General features: G+C 44.2%; 2 protein-coding genes across 3 annotated transcripts in view; one reads left to right on the forward strand and one right to left on the reverse strand.

The window, feature by feature from the left end:
• Positions 1–19,724, forward strand: part of Atg16 (Autophagy-related 16) — a 417,335-nt gene that overhangs the window by 241,187 nt on the left and 156,424 nt on the right. The gene's annotated exons all lie outside the window — the stretch shown is intronic.
• Positions 1–19,724, reverse strand: part of neo (ZP and PAN domain-containing protein neyo) — a 188,331-nt gene that overhangs the window by 61,340 nt on the left and 107,267 nt on the right. The window contains exon 4 of the mRNA XM_018025810.2: positions 9,179–9,578. Within this exon, the coding sequence (XP_017881299.1) occupies positions 9,179–9,545 (367 nt within the window). The 5' untranslated portion in view covers positions 9,546–9,578. The remainder of the gene's footprint in view (positions 1–9,178; positions 9,579–19,724) is intronic.

Below are 19,724 nucleotides of genomic sequence, written 5' to 3' on the forward strand. Positions count from 1 at the left end.
ACCAGTTTCAAGAATTAGGGAAAACCATCCATTATCTACGCGTGTTCCCGAGCTATAAATCTATGCACCTCCTATTCTCTATAACTATAGTAAATGCCCCAGTTTTTGTTCACTTCACAATTTCTACTCGCTGGCTGTTTTTTTTTTATAATTTCATATGTAATCTTAAGCCAGTGCACGGAAATTGGTATATTTATAATAATCGATCAAATGTATATAATAATTAATGTAAATTATTGAAATCGTTCAAATTTTACTTATCTTCTATTTTAAATGATAATATAAATTGTCAAAATATAGAATTTTCTACTCACAGTTCTCATGCACAAAATATTATCAGTTCTATCGTAATAAAGTTTATAGTACAACTATTCTACCTTCCAGCAATATTAATTAGTCTATCAACCCTCTGGCTGTCAGCGGAGAGAGGAGAACTGAAAGCGATCTCTTTCATTTCAATTTTACTTTGGCTCAGTATCGTTGTGTCAGATAATGGTGGTCGTCGTTAGTTTCTAATGGGTTTCCCCTATACCGGGATGAGTCATAATCATTAAAGGATGAAAGCCAGCGCGCGACCATCGTATAACATGGGACGACGACGACGACTTGATGACATGTAGAAAAATGTTAACAACCAACCAGCAAAAGACTGGCGCTTTTTCATCTGATAAAAACAGTTTCGCCTTGCTTCTAATAAAAAAAAATTCAACTCGATTGACAAATGAGACACACAATTATTGGTAACTGTGGTATACGACAATTCAACGAAATTTAGCTGAATTTTTTTCTGTAGGCAATGGAACGTTTTTAATTAGCCACTATTTTTCTAATATTTATTCCTCAGGTACGTCTCTTCCTCCTTCTTTCCCTCACTTCTCTCTGAACGTTATTAATTTCATCTGCACGATTGAATACGTTTCGTGATAGTCCACGTGTGATATCGGGCTTTATAGAAGCGTGGCGTCGCGGCGTCGTAACGCTGCAACCGCTGCGCTGTGCTGGTATGCAGCAACACAAGCCCCGTTATCCAAGGATGGTTCGATGGTGAATAACTCGACGTAACGTGGCGAGTGACAGTAAATAACCGGACAATCAGATCGTAAAATCATTTCCTCGATCTTTCGTTAACGCTTCTGTGATTCCTTCCGAGCTTTCGTTCTGTATGGTTGCAGCCGCGGAATGCGCCACGTTGCGTCGCCACGACGCTCCGGCGTGTCGGTCGCCGTGGTATCCCGTACGAAACGAAACAATTTATTCCGTAACGCGTTAGGCATCGCCTTTGTAAATCGAATTAACATAACCCGCGAGAGATCGTTCCACATAGCTGAAAGCATCCGTGATCAACTGACCCGGATAGCTGGCTGATTAGATAAACGTGAAATACGGTTAGGCAAATAAGTGTTCCCGCCGCGCGTAACGAGATACCCTTAGAATCGATTTAATAGTTTAATCTCCGTGAATTAAAATTTACTCGCGGTCGGTCCCGTCTTACGAGTAATAGCCTCGAAATTTTATCGGGTCGCGCACGCGATCGACAAAGATCGCCGTGAAACCCGGGCTTAAACTTATAATCCTCTTTGATCAGCAGTTAGAGTTAGAGTTTAACGGTGGCGCGTGCATACGCTCCGCGGTCGGTGATGTTCAAATCTGAAACCGAGCCAAGTCGAACTCGCGGAATATTTTATGTAGGTATGCGGTCACTAGTTCGCCGTGTCGGAGATTGAAACCGTTGCTTTCAATTTTCCAAATTACCGTCAGGAATTAAACCGGTCAAGGATATCCGGTAAATTAAAACCGTTTCAGTCGTTCGCCAAATTATATGCACGTAACACTGTTTTAACGAAGTTTCATGTATCCGACGTATTCTGGCTATTTAATGGACGATATTTCCCGGGTTCACTCTTCTTCTCGCCTCCTTTTCCTCGAGATCGACGCGAAATTTTCGCGCAATTTCCAAAGCGTGGGTTACAAACTTTAAATCTCTCGGACGCCAGGAGCGCCGCTAACTTGCTATCAGGATGGGAAGAGCGGCTTCCATCAAAACGCGCGAGAAACTTTTACTGGATGGGACCAAGCCTGTCTTCTTCGGGCCCACTTATCCACCTAAATCGTTATACGAAGTTCCGACGATACCGTCACGGTTTCCTCCACCAGGAAGGTGCTGGCCTAAAATAGCACTCACGTGCGCAAGCTTCTCTGTAGATACATACATACATAAAGAGTCTCTCTCTCGTTCTCTATTCGCGTTTAAATAAAGGCCGGACGATAAGAGTGAAAAATGACTCACTTTTGCAAACTCAAGCGCCTCGGATATACAGCAACAATCAAAAGTCAGTATACGCGTTAGAAAGATTGCAATTCCAAATTCAATTCTAGAATTTTTTAGGAAAATCTCTGATTTATTACTGCTCCTCTCCAGGAAATATACATTAATCGTTAGTTCACTATTAATTTAATTAAATGAGTTAGAATTCTATAGGAAGAATGAAGAATCCTCGATTAAGACAGTCAGTGTACGAAACATGTGATCAATCACTGTTGCTGCCTACATGCAAAGTGAACTAAATTCTATGGTTAAGATGTATCCTCACTTTTGACTATCGCTGTACAGACGTACACATACGTTAGGTATCCGAGCCACTGTGCTGCGGAAGATTGCACAGAGCTCTGCTCTTTGTCTCTTTTGTCGGGGTTGCACGCCCCGTTGAAAAGAATCAGCCACGAAGAAAACGGTGGAATTCTGAATACTGATTGCACGAGATCCGCGAGGCTAGAGCTCCGGCTAAAGTGGCATGGAAACGCATTGATGATGTATCCGTGACTGCATAGCCGTGTCTCCCTTTGAGGATACTTGGAAGAAATTCCGCTATGCGCACATCGCATTTATGGTACTATGGCTGCCATTGTATGGTAGTAGGGTCAGTTGCCCTGATATGGAATACGAAATACCACGACGTAAAGAAGATTCTGATTGTGTTTGTTATCAGGTTTCCGACGGCCGCAATCAGTTACTATCATTCTGAATCCATTTGAAGTTAATAAAAATTCGAGTATGATCGTTAAGTATATATTATAATTACGTACGATGTAAAAGTAATCAAGGAATGATTACAGTGTGCTGAATTAATAATTATATCAACATTGTTTTTTGTCTGTATAATAGTAATTGTCAAAAGTGTACGACAAAATATATTTGCCACGAGACGAGAATAAGAAAAAAATAGAAGCAGGTTATTTAAATAAGATCTATAAGTATGCGGCTGGGCACGTCGTTTCTAGGAGAGGAAGACTAATTTTGCAAATAAATCCATCAGGAAGCCACTTTAAAGCGAGGTAGCGAAATAAAAGGTAACGAAGCGAGTGAAAGAAGGAGGGGGACGGGAGGAAAGGGTCATTTGGTTGGCCTGGTCACGTGCTACTTGGAATACATTATACGGAGACTAATTACCGCGGTGCTCAATACTAGTATCCGCTCGTAAGTGGTCCTTTGAGAATAGTGGCGAACGGGGAAGACGGCTCGTAGACGAATGAGGGAGGCGAAATGGGAAGCGGACGGCGCGGGAGTTAGGTCGCTCGCTCGTAAGACGATCCTATCATCGAGTAACGGGGCCCAAGGAACAGAAATTTCGTGATCGTGACGCGGGACGCTGTGTCGTCATTGTCCCATCGTCGATCATGAGCCACGAGTTGGGTACACGGGGCCTGCGAACCTACCGCTGGTCCCGTTTTACGAGAAACAAATAACGTGCAAAACCTATCCACTGACGAACTGGAGGCTGCCATCCCGGCGAAACTCTGCTTGGAATTTCCGTCCACGATGGAACCGCCGTTTCTTATCGTCGTAGATAAATCTTGCCTACGTTCTATCACGAGTATGAATAATGCTTACAACTTTAGACCTGACGCTATTTAAACGTTGCTGGAATTGTTGCGAGACTCTTACTGAGACCTTTCACAATTATTTTTTACTTAAATTACATGGGAAATGTTTAATCTTTTACTGCCAAACGAAATTGTTAATAGAGAATCATAATAATTCAAGGAACCAGATATTTGTCTGAAAAGTTGTTTCATACAAGATTTCGGCTTCGAGTCAAATTGACGGGAACGGTGAACGAGGATTGCTTCGATGTCAGACACAAAACCTGGAGTAGACGCAGACCACTATGACTCTCAGCCCGTCATCTTGTCTCGGCCATAATTCCATCACGTACTCGTCAAGGATAAAAGCAACGACCGCGAAGCGTTAACAAAACTCGATTTGTCGTGTCGCATCAGTGGTAAGAACCAGATCGGTAAGGGACATTTTACTTGCGGGATCATTGTTACAGGAAGCTCGTGTCAGGAAGTCATCAAAGCGTAACCACGTCGGTCGCATCCTCGGCGCTGAGCCGAGGAGGCCACGGCCACGTTGCGCTGCCCGATTAGCCGATCCTCAAACGCTCCACTGCTCCTTCTTCTTGTTTTGTCGTACTCTTCCTTTTTTACTTTCCTCCTCCCGTTTCGCTGCTTATACATTTTTTCCTCCTCGAAAATACCACGGGAGCAAGCACGCTTGACGCGACCGATTTTACGGTGCTCGCTCAAAGTGACGCAATTAGCTTTTAAAGTCGTATACGCGTCCGATTTTCATCGACCATCAGTCGAGCCCACCGAGGTCGGAAAGGGGGAAGAGCGGGGGGGGGGGGGCGGATGAAAAGGAGGGAAACGAGCGACAGAGACAGTAGAGGAGGAAATTGGCGGAAAGGAAAGATATGGTGAAGAGGAGCAAAAGGATGCTTTGTAGACGTCAAACTGTCACAAGCAGCGTGCTCACACACACCGATACGTCGACTCGAGAACCCGTCGAGTTTACGGTAAACGATCGGCAATGCGCAAGGTACATACCTTACGTACCTCGAATCTTCCGTATGTTTATTGCTCCGACTCTATTCCCATTTCACTTTACCCCTAGTCGCAACGTTGTAATCTCACTCCGCCTCATCGGCCTTTTTTTTCCAGTCCGGTCATCATCATTATGTGCGTGCCTCGCGTTTCAATTTTTCTGATACCGACGCCCCGACAAAAAACGCGTAATGTCGATGATACGTTCCCTAGGTCTCCTCTTTTTTTCTTCCCCGTTAATTATGGAACGTAATGGAGACCCTTGGCTAGTTTCCAGTCTCGTTGTATAATTGATTATCGATCTCGTGCTCGCAACATCGATTGCAAAATATCTGTCCCTGCGCTTTGTTAGTCGGGAATTGCTAGATTAAGCTATGCAGTCCATTTAGTTAGGTTGAATATTTCTATTTTAATCATCTGGCAAACTGTAATTAGTTCTCTCGAAACGGAAATATGAAGATGTGTTGGCAGGAAATATTTTTCAGATCTTCTTGACTAAAAAAACTGTCGCAATTATTAAATAGACGATCCTAAGGTATTATTTATTATCCTCGTTGAGATCAATTCAGTCCCTCGCATTCCCGTATACGTGGAAACTGATTGCCAATGAATAAAATGAGCGAGTTCTTTGTTCGACCTCTCTACATATATTTTCGCGGATGTTTTCGCGGACGCGATCCACGCGTTTATTTCGCCCGGCATATATGTATGTATGTATTTGAACGAAACGAACGCAGCTTCTTGAATAATTCCGCACCTTACGAAATATTGAATCGCCGAGCATGTAGTAGCGGTAGCAAGGAAGAGAATTCGCGCGACACGGACCACGGAAATTGGTTTTCATTGTTGTAAAAGTGTTCCTCTTTCAGCGATTGTTCAAATTCAATTCTGAACTCTCGCGTTTGTATTGGGACCGAGTAACTTCCCGCGGCGATATTTGAAATTTCAGGACACGCGGAAGAACTTTGTTGCTCGTTATTCCCCAATGATGGATGAAACGACGTACGTACAGCAGTTTATCTAAAGTTCCTTAACAATTATCAGGGTTAGGTTAATTGCATCCGTTTCAAATGTTTTCTTACTATTATACGTACGTAATAAAGTATTATTAAAAAATGTTATTAATCAACAAAAAGTGGCGACTGAAGCAATCTGAGCTAATGGTTTTCAACTGTTTAGTTTCGATCAGGCAAGAACTCGCCTGATTCAAGGAGACCCTGAACTAGCTTCCAATTTCTTATTATTCCAGGAACAATTAAAACGAACGAGGGAAAATGAAAATGAAAATGAAATTAATTACGAGTTGCAAAATTTTATGATACACTTTTTGCCCTGTGCTTCGGCATTTTACGCGCGCAAACGCGATCACTGTGGAAGGAGTTCCTAGCGGAATAACACCGGTTTTCTGTTGCTACAACCGACACTCATTTACTATTTAATTAATGCTTACAGGCGGCCGACCACGGATGCATAGTTTATATTAATTACACCCCGGAAGATTCAATTAGTGCATTTCTCATTACACTTACTTATAACAGGTATCCATTATTCATGAAGGAACCGGCGCGATGAAACCGCATGACAATGCATGTGATCGTTGCACCGTATTGTTCCGTCAATTTTGTTTCTCTTTTGTCTATAACATTCGATGAAAACACACCCAGAACAACAGTCGCCGGCGATGTCCTGTTATTGAAACGCGAACACGATTCTTTCTATCTCAACATATTTTTTTGTCACATCTACAAGTCATCGGTGTAAAAAGTTTTCCCCTCGAGGGACGCGTTCAACTTATTTCATAGCTCTTATCAAATTTACTGTTTCTTAAGAAAAATTTAAAGGAAGGTCTGGTTTATCAGATCGAGAGAATTCATCAGATGCGGCAAAGTAAGCAAGTTTACATTCTTCTTTAATTACCCCCTATTTGATATCACAGCTACAGTTCTCACGTTCTATATAATCAATACTGCTCGAGATCTTAGCGTGTGCTTCGGCGACCGTGCTACTTCGGTGGATGGGAAACTGCCGTAAGTTAATTTGGTTTTTAATAAACGTCCGGAACTGTTGCAGATCAAACTAGCCGCCACGGTTACAGTTTCAAATACTGTTAGTATCCTCGTTAATCAAATTCAAGAAGACTTAGAGTTTGTTTCGCATTCGCATCCGTTGTCACACAAGTTTCCGCTAATTTGAGCCACCCCCGACGAGGATGATCTAATTGTTCGTTTCACGAGTTCGTTCGACTAATTATATTCAAAACGATCTTTCTACTTGCTTCCCAAAAGCAATCGTTAGCAGTAATGAATTGTTTAATTATTTCATTAAGACTGTCGCACACGAAATATAATATTCTTCATTTTGTGAAATATCTCAAACGAATTCATTTTCGTGTTCGCATCACAAAGCGTAGAATTTCGCGTTGTCAGTTTTCTGTATGTAAAAGAGTCGTAGACGAAGGTAGGGAACGAGGGTAAAAATGAGCGACTACAGAGTGAAACTTTAACACGTAATACGGACAACGGTTTCCACTGAAATGGCTTAAAACTGTCTTCGATTCGTCGCGTCGAAGCGCGGTAGTAGGTCGAGGAGTACTTGACAAATCTCCTTCGACCGGCTCTCGATATTTCGCTCGAACCTTTTGTAGAAAAATCAACTGTACCGCGGAGTGCGAACGTCGCTTCGTGCTTTGCAAGAATTTAAATAAGATCAAGGCGAATCGAGGGCGGATAGCACGTAAGGTGCCATTTCGAATCGACGTGGCTCAATCAACCTCTTCAAACAGAAGTGTATTATTCGTCGTCGGCAATACGTCAAGCCAGTACTGCTCCTCTAGTCGAATAAAAAACTGCCGAATTTCAACCAAATTATCGCTCAATCTCGTTATGTATAAACATTTGCTCAATCAGGAACACAACATCGATTTTCACTCTATTTTAATATTGCACATCATTTTTTTATATGTATGCAAATGCACGTTTATGAGTGAGCCACTTTTAAAGTACTCTTTTCCTCGAAATGAAGCCGCTGTATTATGGAATATTGATGGAACAGGCGAGATAGAATATGGTAGGCGTCAAAGCATTTTAGAAAACGAGTTGTTTTCGAATGTTAACCGAAGTTTTGAAAATCGAGCATTTTTCACCGAGTACAAAATCAGTATACGCGGGGATATTGCGATTCTATCGGCAAACATGGATTACGTTACGCCTCGACGTTTAATCCGCGAAATGGTCGATTAATAACGATCGAGTGTACGTATGTACACCTACACTACGTCCGACGAATAAAATACGAAACGGAAAATTCTATCAAACGTGTAACACGGTTAAAACACGGATTTCGCTAAGCATTCCAACACGAATTGTTTCCTTCTTTCCGTTCTCCAATCTTCGTTGCTGAGAATATTCAATCCAAATGCTGTATTGAACAGCATTGTCTCAAATGAATTGACCTTTTATATTAATTTTTCTTCTACAACCAGTTTTTCAAATATTTAATTATTTCCGCAGTTCCATCAGTTGTTTGAATATTTCACAAACTGATTGCAAGTATATATTTCTCTCAGTCTTCTATCCTGATTAGATTGCACTCGGTATCCTTAGCATTTTCAATTGGAAACAGTAACAGGAAATGAAATAATGCTAAACCCTCGCGGAAATTGAAGGCAAACGGAAGAAGTTCGATTACCAGCGATTCAACAGCGGCTGCATTCCACGTTGACCTGAATCTGTTCCGACCTCCTCGACGCGTACTTTCATCGCGACCGAACGGGCAAACAGCTGTCTACCGTCCGAATATCGTATCGAACCCGTTACCCCTTTAGCGAGGCAATTCACGTGCTGCATAAAAGCAGCCTCGGTGCCCGGAGACGAAACGACACACACGTCTATTTTATCCACTGGCGTTTAATCATTCAGCGGTGCGTTTCAAGGAATTCCCATATTTGGCGAAGAGTATACATTTATGTATACGTACGTGGCACCGTTCGACACCACGTCGCATCACTGATGCTCTGCTGTTTCGATCCTTCCAATATATCCAGCCCGCTTATATAAGCCTTATTAATAATTATTCAACAAATTCGTGACAAACATTTCATAATTAATCCGCAATTATTTTGAATCATATAATTATGAATAGTGCTATAGATTTGAATTTCTGCTCATTGAAATTCTCATGAAATCTCTTTCGATCGTTAAGGTTTTAGAATGAATTCTAAAACTTATATACGGTGGTATATTGGTGGCGTTTGATCTTTGCGCGAATTCGATCATGAGTAACGATTCAATCTTACCTGGGTTACTGTCGGCGTTCGAGCTGAACAGAACGCATAGGCCCGTCTCGTAGTTGACCGCCTGGCAGGAGTCGTTCGCCTGACAGGTCTCCAGGCAATCGGTGAGCATCAGCGTGCCTGGTATGGACTCGAGCATGTTCGTGGGCGCGGTGTACACGTAGCCCGTCACCAGCTCGAAGCCGACCATTTCTGGGTCGCACTCGTCGGAACCGGCGGACGGGCCCGTGTAATCTGGCCCAGAAAATCCAGACGGCACCGCGGAAGGGGCCGGTTGCTGCTCGGTCGCATGCGTGGAATCCGCGGCTGCCACGCGACCGAACCTCGCGATAGCCTGCAGCAGCAGTAACGCCGTGATGAGTCTTGTCATCGTGCCGTTCTCCACCTGTTTCTCGCTCTTCAACTGCAAACAGAAAATGCCTCACTGTTACTCCGAGCCGGTCGAATTGATTCGATCGAGAGTATGAATATTAAAATCGTGTGAATTGAAATTCTCTTTTCAACGAACTTGAAATTATGGGAGAATAAAATTTTTAGTTGATTAATTAATTATTTGATTAATTAGATGCTTTCCTTATCTTTAATACTTTTTATTATATTTTTACCAACTTTTTATGCAATACGACAGTTCTGTTTTATTCACTTTTAATTTATAATTCAGTAAGAATTATTTCTCAAAAATTTATGACTTGTGCTTCGTAATATGTGATATAAATGCACTGCAATAGTTAAAGATTGACGACTTTACGTTTATTTGATATTAAAAAACGTTTAATCTCCTACAGAAGTAAAATTGAAAACCTCTTGAGTTTATTAAATTTGAATTTAAAGTCCAATTTCATTTATTAAAACATTTCAAATCATTTTCACAAACACAGTTTTTATAACAAAATAAACTTAGTAACTACTGAATTTTCCTTCAAAATTCTTTACTTTTAACGATTTGTACAAAATTGCAGATTTTTAAAAATATTAGATTGAGAATTGTTCCACTGTATATTTTTTACGTGTGTACTATCGTATATTAAAAAGTTCTTTCACAAGCTTTTCAAATTTAAATTAATCTATTCGTTAACCATCAACAATATTTCTCAATTACTTTATAACACGAAGTATGTACGTGTTTGTATAACACGTAACATGTACGTATTTTTATATAAAGTTCAACGTACGTATTTCTATATTAAAACGGAAAGAAATTATTTCTACAGCAATGTTTGCATTGCATCGACTGAGCTAGGTTATTCCCGGTTTCTATCAAAACGCGTAACTCCGGCCGGGGGCTAAAAAAGCTACGCAAATAACAGTGTTTCCGCATCACCTCTGTTCCCATAGCGCTGTTTTTCCATCGCGGGGAAACTAAATAACAATCGGGTCCGGTTTCGAGATCGTCGAGCGAACGCGTGTAACGTATAAGTGCAAGCGAGCGCGCGGGCGCAGTTCAATTGGTACGAACGAAAAAAGGTCTGAGTTTGCGCAAATTCTGACGGCAATAGAACAGCGGTGGACGGAATTGCGGTGGCTGGTCAAGGGTCCCGGAGCGCGCGAGCACACAAGGGTCCTGTTTTGTTTCCGCGTTAAAATAATTACACCGACACACTTGCCTGTGCGGCTCCGAACGTACCTCTCGAGATTATCGATAACGATTTTCGACAGGACCGTCGATTCCCTTTGTCTCTTTCTTCTTCCACAAATCTGGATTTATCACTGAGGGGACGATCGAGGAACCGAAGTTTCGAAGGTCGCACCGGTTATCACACAGAACGAAGAACGGCGGTCACAAACGTAACGCAACGCGACGAAACGTAACGCGACGCGACGACGCAACGAAGCACCTTCCGTCCGATGGGCCAGTTGAATTCGTCGCGCGTGCACCACCGGTTTGTCGCAGCACTTCGTGAGATCGACGACGATTTGCAATGTTAATACCGGACCGGACCTCGCGAACACCGCGCTGCAGGGTATAACGACGTCGACCGGCTGGCTCTTAGGCACTGGGTACACCTGGCTGAGGCCGCGGCGCACGACTCTTCCTCGACCGAACCGGAGAGAAGGGGGAGGGAGCACTGGGACTGCTGCCGGTTAAGGAGGACAGAAACGGTACGCACAATTCGATCGCAGCTACGACACCATTGAAAACAAGCCAACCTCTTTCTCTACCCTCTCCCCGTCCTCCCCCTTCCCCTCCCCCGTTCCCCGTCACGCGTTCCTCGTCTCCTGTCTTGTCCCCTTGTCCATCGCCTCCGCCCGAATTCTTCCCCCATTCCGCTACTTCCTCGTATTCCTATCGGGAGCACGCTCTGCCACCTACCTACCCCCGCCCGCGCCGACTCCCCTTGCCCTGTTCGCCGGTCGACGGGTACCGATAGACCTGGATTTCGTTCACGTATTTCCAACCGATCGGGTGAAATTCTATTCTTAGTCGAGAGCAACGGTTTTTGGGTCCCACCGACACTTGACGTAACCGTAGCCTCGGGGCACCCACGAATTCCACATTCGAGCGGTCGTTCGACTCGATCCTGAAACGCGTTCGAGGCTCCACCGATCGCTGCTCCGATCAATGAACCAAAATTTGGTGACTCACACGCTCGTACAGATACTGTCCTCATTTTTGCACAATGAACAATATTAATAAACATTCGTATTGAAATTTCATGTAACGGGCAGGAAGGTGACACAAGCATACTTGTGAGAATCTGCCGGATGATTGAAATTAGATCAGAATTTCATTTTCAATTTTCCATTTTGTACGCAACGTTAGAAATTGCAAGGTTATTGAAATTGCTCGACGAATGATTGACGCAAGTGTGTCGAGCCGAGACATGCGGACGTAGATTTGAAACACATGTGTCAGTAGCCCAGATATAAAAACTATAACGAAAGAGGTAAAAAGATACGTGTATGATATGAGCGGACTAACAGGTAACGGGAAAAACAATTAAGTCGCCTGATGTTTGATTACGTGTCGAAATACGTACGCGCATAGCGCGGCTGAGTATACGATGGATTCGCGTGTGTATGAAAAGTGGAGACGTTTCGCAGGAAATAAATGAAATGGAACCGAGATCCATCAGGATCAGGAACTGTCATTAACTGATGGTTAACCCAGAATTTCGAGTAAATGTTGCGTGCCGAATAAATGATAATTATCTAGCCAAGGTTGTACGCATATAGAATAGAGCGGGCGAGGAATGTGCGAGACCGGGGAGGAGGAGGGGGGGGCAGTTGGGGAGGATGGGAGAAGAATGGAGGGGAACAGGAAAAGCTGCGGATCCCAAAGAGAGCAAAATCGGGTGCACGTGTGAACAGTGCGACCTAAGCGGGCGTCGGTGTCCCTCTGAACATATAGTCGGTCGATTCACGCGGTGCTTAGGTAGAGGCTGTTCGACGTGGAGGAAGAAGAAGAAGAAGCGAAACGAGCATCGCACTGAAGCAGCGCCGGTGAGAAAGAAAGGGAAGAGAAAGAGCGAAGAACAAGAGAAAGAGAGACGTGGCACTCGTACCAGGTGCCTATACCATCGCGTCACCATGCTGGAATAACGGTGCCTGGATGTCTCATCGGGTTCAATCGCAATCGGTAATCTTCCGCCGCGGAATTTCGCCGAGGAAACGGCCGTTTTGTCGTCGCAGTCGTCCTCCTCGATTTACGAGCGGCCGCGGTTCGACCGCCCTTGACTACCGATCGACCCAATGGCCCCCTGGCCGTGTCATGTTCGTTCGGTGTCCTCTAAATCAGTTCCGATTGCATACGGCCACGCATGCTGCACTCAGATTGCTTCTTAATCATTATCTTTCGCTCGAGTCTTTCTTATTTCTTATCTCAATTGATATCAGTATAAAATTAGTATAATTGCATCTTAGCTGCCAGTATGTTAAAAGCACGTGAAAGAAAAACAAATTGTCAAGCAACGAAATTACTGTCTTTTATAATATTCATCTAAAAAATAACGAGGTATAAAAATCTCAAATTCTATTTTTATTTTTTAATTAAACGAAAATAACATCTTGCTCTCCGGGTAACATACAATTTTTAATAAATCATCTTCTCACATCTCCAGTCATTTACAAGTGATTTGCATTAAAGGATTAACAATAATGTTTTCAATGTGAGTAACCTGAAACGAGCCTGTTTTACTTTTGTTAGCGACATTTATAAAACTTGCGAATTTGCATAAGCATTCGCAGTCTAATTATACCCTCTGTGTTGCTATATCGAGAAGAACGTTATCAGATATAACAAAATAGTATCGAGCGTCATGATTTACATACATATTTGTATCGTATTTCACTTATTCATATTATTGGATAAACTCGTTTGACGAGAGTTTAAACTCGTATAACGAGTTGAAAGCTTACTTACACGATAATGATGTAAATGTTACGAAATTACAAATATTATTGAAAGTGAGTTGCGTTAACTTCCTATACAAAACCCAGACTTTTTGTGCTATCATCTTAGCTGTTCAAAAACAGTAATTTAATTCGTATTTAATGCTTTTATACCACACTTCACGTAAATATCGTGTACGGGATTTTCGTTATATTTCACCTCGCAAATCTCCAACTCTTTGAAAACTAACAGATTCTCTCACGTTACACCTACACGTTTACGTATTTCGGTCCAATCGGATATCAACAGGGTAAATAAGATACCGTAATACTTGGTCATGTAAATGGGTTACGGGTGTACAAAGTGCGGACCAATTGATATTCGTGCTGGTCGCTAATACGATCGGATTATTTTAGTGGCCGCAAAACACAGACTGTATCGACCAATATGTGCCGCGATGCCTTCCCGCTAACTGAATCGAATAGACGACACTGGTTCAGAATGGGAATTGTACTGTTAGATACCCGTAATGGATTTAGAACGGGTCAATTAAAAATCTTGACCACCTACTGGGCCCGTTGTTGGCTACGATTCGACAGTGATTTTTAAAGCCTCGAACTTACTATGTCATCGACTCTCACGTAAAACCAATAAACCCAGATTAATCAAATATGCATTTAAGCTGACGTCAAACAAAATGCATTTTATTCGAATTCATTTATATGATAATAAATACCGTATTAACAGAATTATGGATGAAATCTTCAATAGTGCAGACCGTCCAATCTTAATATTAGGATTGTCAGAATGATTCGAACACCTGCTATATTATGTAACCGAAGGCGCGCTTTTAATTTACTAGCTCGTACGACGTAATTTATTGTCGGTCGGCGGCATGGCGCTGCGCTGTGTGGCGCGGCGTAACCGTGATTCCGATGCCCATGCGAGAGCGCGGAACAAACGAAACGTACGAATCCACTGGTGCGAACATTTAACGGGCACGCGACTTATCGCATAACGGCGTAAGGCCGTTCTCGATACTGGTTCTCGGTCAAGCGGATTCTCAAAGTTATGCAGAAGGTTACAACAAGAGTGTACTCGAACGTGGCTCCTTGTCCGTGATGTACGCTCTCTCCTCCTCTGATCTCGCGAAATTTATAGACGTTGCTCGCGTCGTAAAGAAAGTCTTTCCATGCTGATTTAATTCGTACCACTTTATCGCGCGAAACGGAGAAGGATTCTCGTGGCGTAGCTCTCTCTCCGTTACGCGGCGGGAGACGACTTAAATTGCTAAACGTTATCATCCGATCCTGTCGTCTACGACGTCGGGAAACAAAGTTACTCGTGACTTCTTTGCCGATCCCTTCGGAAACTTTTATTCTCGTTCCACCGGCCGGCCCGGTCACTTGTTCTCTCGGCGAATTCGTCCTCCTTTCACGATCACCGGGGTCTTAAGGTCAATTTAACTCCCGTCCCGGCGTTGTCCTCGAAAAATATGACGCATTACCGCGGCTATCTTACTATGCGCGCACTCGCCGAAATTACGCGTTCCGGAATTTTTATGCAGATCCGTCACCAACCGGATCGGCAACCTACAAACTCGAATCGTAATTCAAATTCGCGGGATTAAAATTAAGAAAGCTAACTGTTTTACAGCGTTAATTGCGAGCGTATGATAATAGTTGTCTATCTTGTGCGTAAGAAATCTCAGAATTTGCAAAAAGTACAGACAAGAATGATCGTAAGAACGAAAGAAAAGATATAGAATCATGCACTTTAAGATCAATTTGTGGATTTTTCAAAATTCACGTCCTACTGGATTGGAACGTGTTTTATGTATTTTTCAATACTTTCAAAATTTATGAATAATGGGTTTGGTTTTCGTTTACAAAGGCATCTCATACGAATACCTAAAAGCGAACGTCACGTATCAGTCACAGTATTAAAAGTGATACGATCACTTATTCTGAACGTCATTGATATTACACATAGATGTAATGCGATCAAATGAATGTACAGCATTATTGCTCCATATCGCAACGATTTAGAAGCGGTCGTTTTAAACCGATAGAGGTCTTTGAGGAGCGCTGAGAGAGGCATTGGCATCGGCATCGGCATCGGCAGCACCGGTTTCCAGGCTGCTGCTGCCGGTGATCGGCGATCGCGGAGCGGAATCGAGCGGAGCCTCCGTTAATGGTACGTTCCGTGCGGGTTCGACGCGCTGCGCTGTGCGTCGACCAGGAAAATGTGAGGAGTCGGATAACCAGGAAACTGGTTTATGCGTGGTTACGCTCCGCGCCTCTAAGTGGCTACCCACTACCATCTATAGATACTACACGTTCACGGATACTGTTAGAGAGAGACACTTAGGAGGGGATTGGCTGGAACGAAATAAAGCCGGACCGGCCATTAGATGGAACAGTGGCGAACGATAGGGACAGAGGAAAGAAGCGGTTACCTTGGCGTGCACGTAGAGTCTGCGATCACGAACGCGTCAAGGCGGCGCGGCGGTGTACGGTGTGGTGGGATGATTGAGCCGGGAGGATGAAGTTGAAGGAAAATAGTGTATAGAATTTCGAGAAGAGGCTATTTGCTTCTACACGATCCCGTGTATTTCGCAATCAGCCGTCCTGACTGCTGATGGATTCGGTGGGAGAAGGATGGGAGCGGACGGGACGGGATAGATAAAGCGTACTAAAGTAATGTGGTAATTAAACTTTGGTCGTATTACGCCGGGTCTTCCCGGCGGCCCTCCGCCCCAGTGCGCCTCCCCTTGGCCCCGGCTCGATTCCTCACGCGTCCTCCGCGAGAATGTCGTGGCGAGATTGATAGTGGTCCAACGTCTCGTAGCCCCGGCTTCCCAGCCTCTCTTCCTTTCCTCTCTCGATCCACCTTGCTCGCTCGCAGCCGACTCTTTCGTTGTCCTACTCAGCCTGTATGGCCTGTCGTAGCTTTTCTGGTTTTACTGTCCCTCGAAGAAACCAGTGGCTGTTATCGCGACGGTACAGGAGAGGTGGCGTGTTGCGACTCGTGCGTTTAATCGCGATAAAAGATCTTGTCACGGGCCACGGAACGGCATTACGATCCGTAAGCTCGAGTCTCTATCGGCCGCGAGAACGCTTTATTTGCATAAAGGTTAGAGCGCGTACTACCTACTGTTGTTGCCTTCTCATAACTTCTTTATTTTTCATCGTGTTCCCGCCCCCCCCCTCCCCTCGCCGGTCCCCGTCCCTGTCTCTCTTTCAACGACCGTTGTCGGTGACTTTCGATCCGATATGTGGATCATGTATTCGCCATCATTGGATAAGTTTTCTCCGATGCTGCTTACCTGTCCGCTCGGTGTCCACCGCGCGCTTCTTGTGCCCGAGCAACCGACGCTCTTGAATAAATACAACCACCTTTCCTGTATAAGTACGTAGCTACGGACCGTGTAACGTACCAGCACCCCTATCTTACCTATGGATTGCTGCTTCTTGCTATTATCGAATCTCCCATTCAAATAGCCCAGCTTCACCGTAATAATGTTACGTGTTACGGGGAGCCATTATCTTTTAACTAGACCTCGGTGCTGGTCAACTTAGATTTAGACATTTTTTTCTTAAGTACACCAAATCGAAGACCGTGAAAGTCATGGCATAAATTATTTTTAACAAGTTTCTGTCAAGTCGACGTAAGTATGCGCGATGGGAGTTCCGTTCCACTCGGTGGAAGTAGGAAACAATAAGAAAAGTGATACGAAAAAGGATCAGAGGAAGGCGTTCGTACAAGGTCGTGAGACACTCGCGTGTCTGGCGAGTTAACCGCGTATAATGGCGCTGCCGCACTCTGATTGTCATTACCGTTGCTTTCCACGTTCATCAGCTCCGTGCTTGCACAACACCGCGTAGGTTTACCACGCTAGCTGATAGCCGCTTCAGGAAAGCGTAAATAGGAGACCCCTGGTAGAGACAATATAGAGCTGCTTCTCCCTCGGTTCCCTTCGCGCGAATCGTATTCGTTTGTTCGTTTTGAAGACTACCTTCCTGTTCACCCACGACGTTTCAAACGGTTACTCCGCCGTCCCGTTTCGCGAAATCGCGGCAACAAGAACGTAATTAAGGGATAAGTGAGTACCGTAGAACAAAACCGTGTTATATGTAGAAAGAAACAACGGCGGTGAGGGAGGGGGAGGGAACGAGTGACAATTAACTCACCTTGCGTACAATCGATAACCTCGACGAAGCTCACCGGATCGTCGAACGTAAATCTCGTCGAGGAAAGACGACGACAACTACAACCACCACCACCAACGTGCCGGTACCATCACGGTCGACCCACTACCACCATAGCTGCCGCTCTAGCTATAACTAGTAGCACTTTCTCGATCGTGCAGAACCTACGTTCCCTACGCTCGATTTACCAAACCGCTCAGTCACCGGCTCCCATCCTTTAGTTAACCGGCGGTGGTTGCGCGAGTCTTCCAAGGGAATCAACCCCCTGCTACGCTGCCTACGTTCCTTCCACCGGGCACGGTGGCTGTACGCTTTCCTGCTCTTCGGAAACTTTTCCACGACTCGTGTCGTCGCGACGCGACGAGAGTAACAGTTCTCGTCCCGGTAAAACCTTATTACTTTAAGGTCCATGCACTGTTAAAGAACGGGTCGTTTAGAGCTTCGCAATTTTCAATTACTACTTGTAAACTGCGAGTTGAACTTTTAATCAAAAGTTTCGTTGTATCGGGTGACAGGCGCAATGGAACGAGTTATTAATTTCCTTCGCCTACTTCTCAAGGGCGTAGAATTCTTATGGCCAAACTATTTGTTCCAGAGACCTGTATATAATAAGAATACAATTTATACTTTAATATCAGCCGCGGTCAACCATCTGTCAAATAATTCATTACTTATTATGCAGCCGCTGCATGAATTCTTGAATATTCATTGAAAATTGCGAATAATTAATAGAAGTGATTTTCAAATTAAAGTATTAGATTATATCAGCGTTAAATAAGTACGTAGCTACGGACCGTGTAACGTACCAGCACCCCTATCTTACCTATGGATTGCTGCTTCTTGCTATTATCGAATCTCCCATTCAAATAGCCCAGCTTCACCGTAATAATGTTACGTGTTACGGGGAGCCATTATCTTTTAACTAGACCTCGGTGCTGGTCAACTTAGATTTAGACATTTTTTTCTTAAGTACACCAAATCGAAGACCGTGAAAGTCATGGCATAAATTATTTTTAACAAGTTTCTGTCAAGTCGACGTAAGTATGCGCGATGGGAGTTCCGTTCCACTCGGTGGAAGTAGGAAACAATAAGAAAAGTGATACGAAAAAGGATCAGAGGAAGGCGTTCGTACAAGGTCGTGAGACACTCGCGTGTCTGGCGAGTTAACCGCGTATAATGGCGCTGCCGCACTCTGATTGTCATTACCGTTGCTTTCCACGTTCATCAGCTCCGTGCTTGCACAACACCGCGTAGGTTTACCACGCTAGCTGATAGCCGCTTCAGGAAAGCGTAAATAGGAGACCCCTGGTAGAGACAATATAGAGCTGCTTCTCCCTCGGTTCCCTTCGCGCGAATCGTATTCGTTTGTTCGTTTTGAAGACTACCTTCCTGTTCACCCACGACGTTTCAAACGGTTACTCCGCCGTCCCGTTTCGCGAAATCGCGGCAACAAGAACGTAATTAAGGGATAAGTGAGTACCGTAGAACAAAACCGTGTTATATGTAGAAAGAAACAACGGCGGTGAGGGAGGGGGAGGGAACGAGTGACAATTAACTCACCTTGCGTACAATCGATAACCTCGACGAAGCTCACCGGATCGTCGAACGTAAATCTCGTCGAGGAAAGACGACGACAACTACAACCACCACCACCAACGTGCCGGTACCATCACGGTCGACCCACTACCACCATAGCTGCCGCTCTAGCTATAACTAGTAGCACTTTCTCGATCGTGCAGAACCTACGTTCCCTACGCTCGATTTACCAAACCGCTCAGTCACCGGCTCCCATCCTTTAGTTAACCGGCGGTGGTTGCGCGAGTCTTCCAAGGGAATCAACCCCCTGCTACGCTGCCTACGTTCCTTCCACCGGGCACGGTGGCTGTACGCTTTCCTGCTCTTCGGAAACTTTTCCACGACTCGTGTCGTCGCGACGCGACGAGAGTAACAGTTCTCGTCCCGGTAAAACCTTATTACTTTAAGGTCCATGCACTGTTAAAGAACGGGT

This window comes from Ceratina calcarata, unplaced genomic scaffold (assembly GCF_001652005.2).
Source record: "Ceratina calcarata isolate Rehan_Ccalc_2016 unplaced genomic scaffold, ASM165200v1 scaffold368.2, whole genome shotgun sequence".
NCBI classification, from domain to species: domain Eukaryota; kingdom Metazoa; phylum Arthropoda; class Insecta; order Hymenoptera; family Apidae; genus Ceratina; species Ceratina calcarata.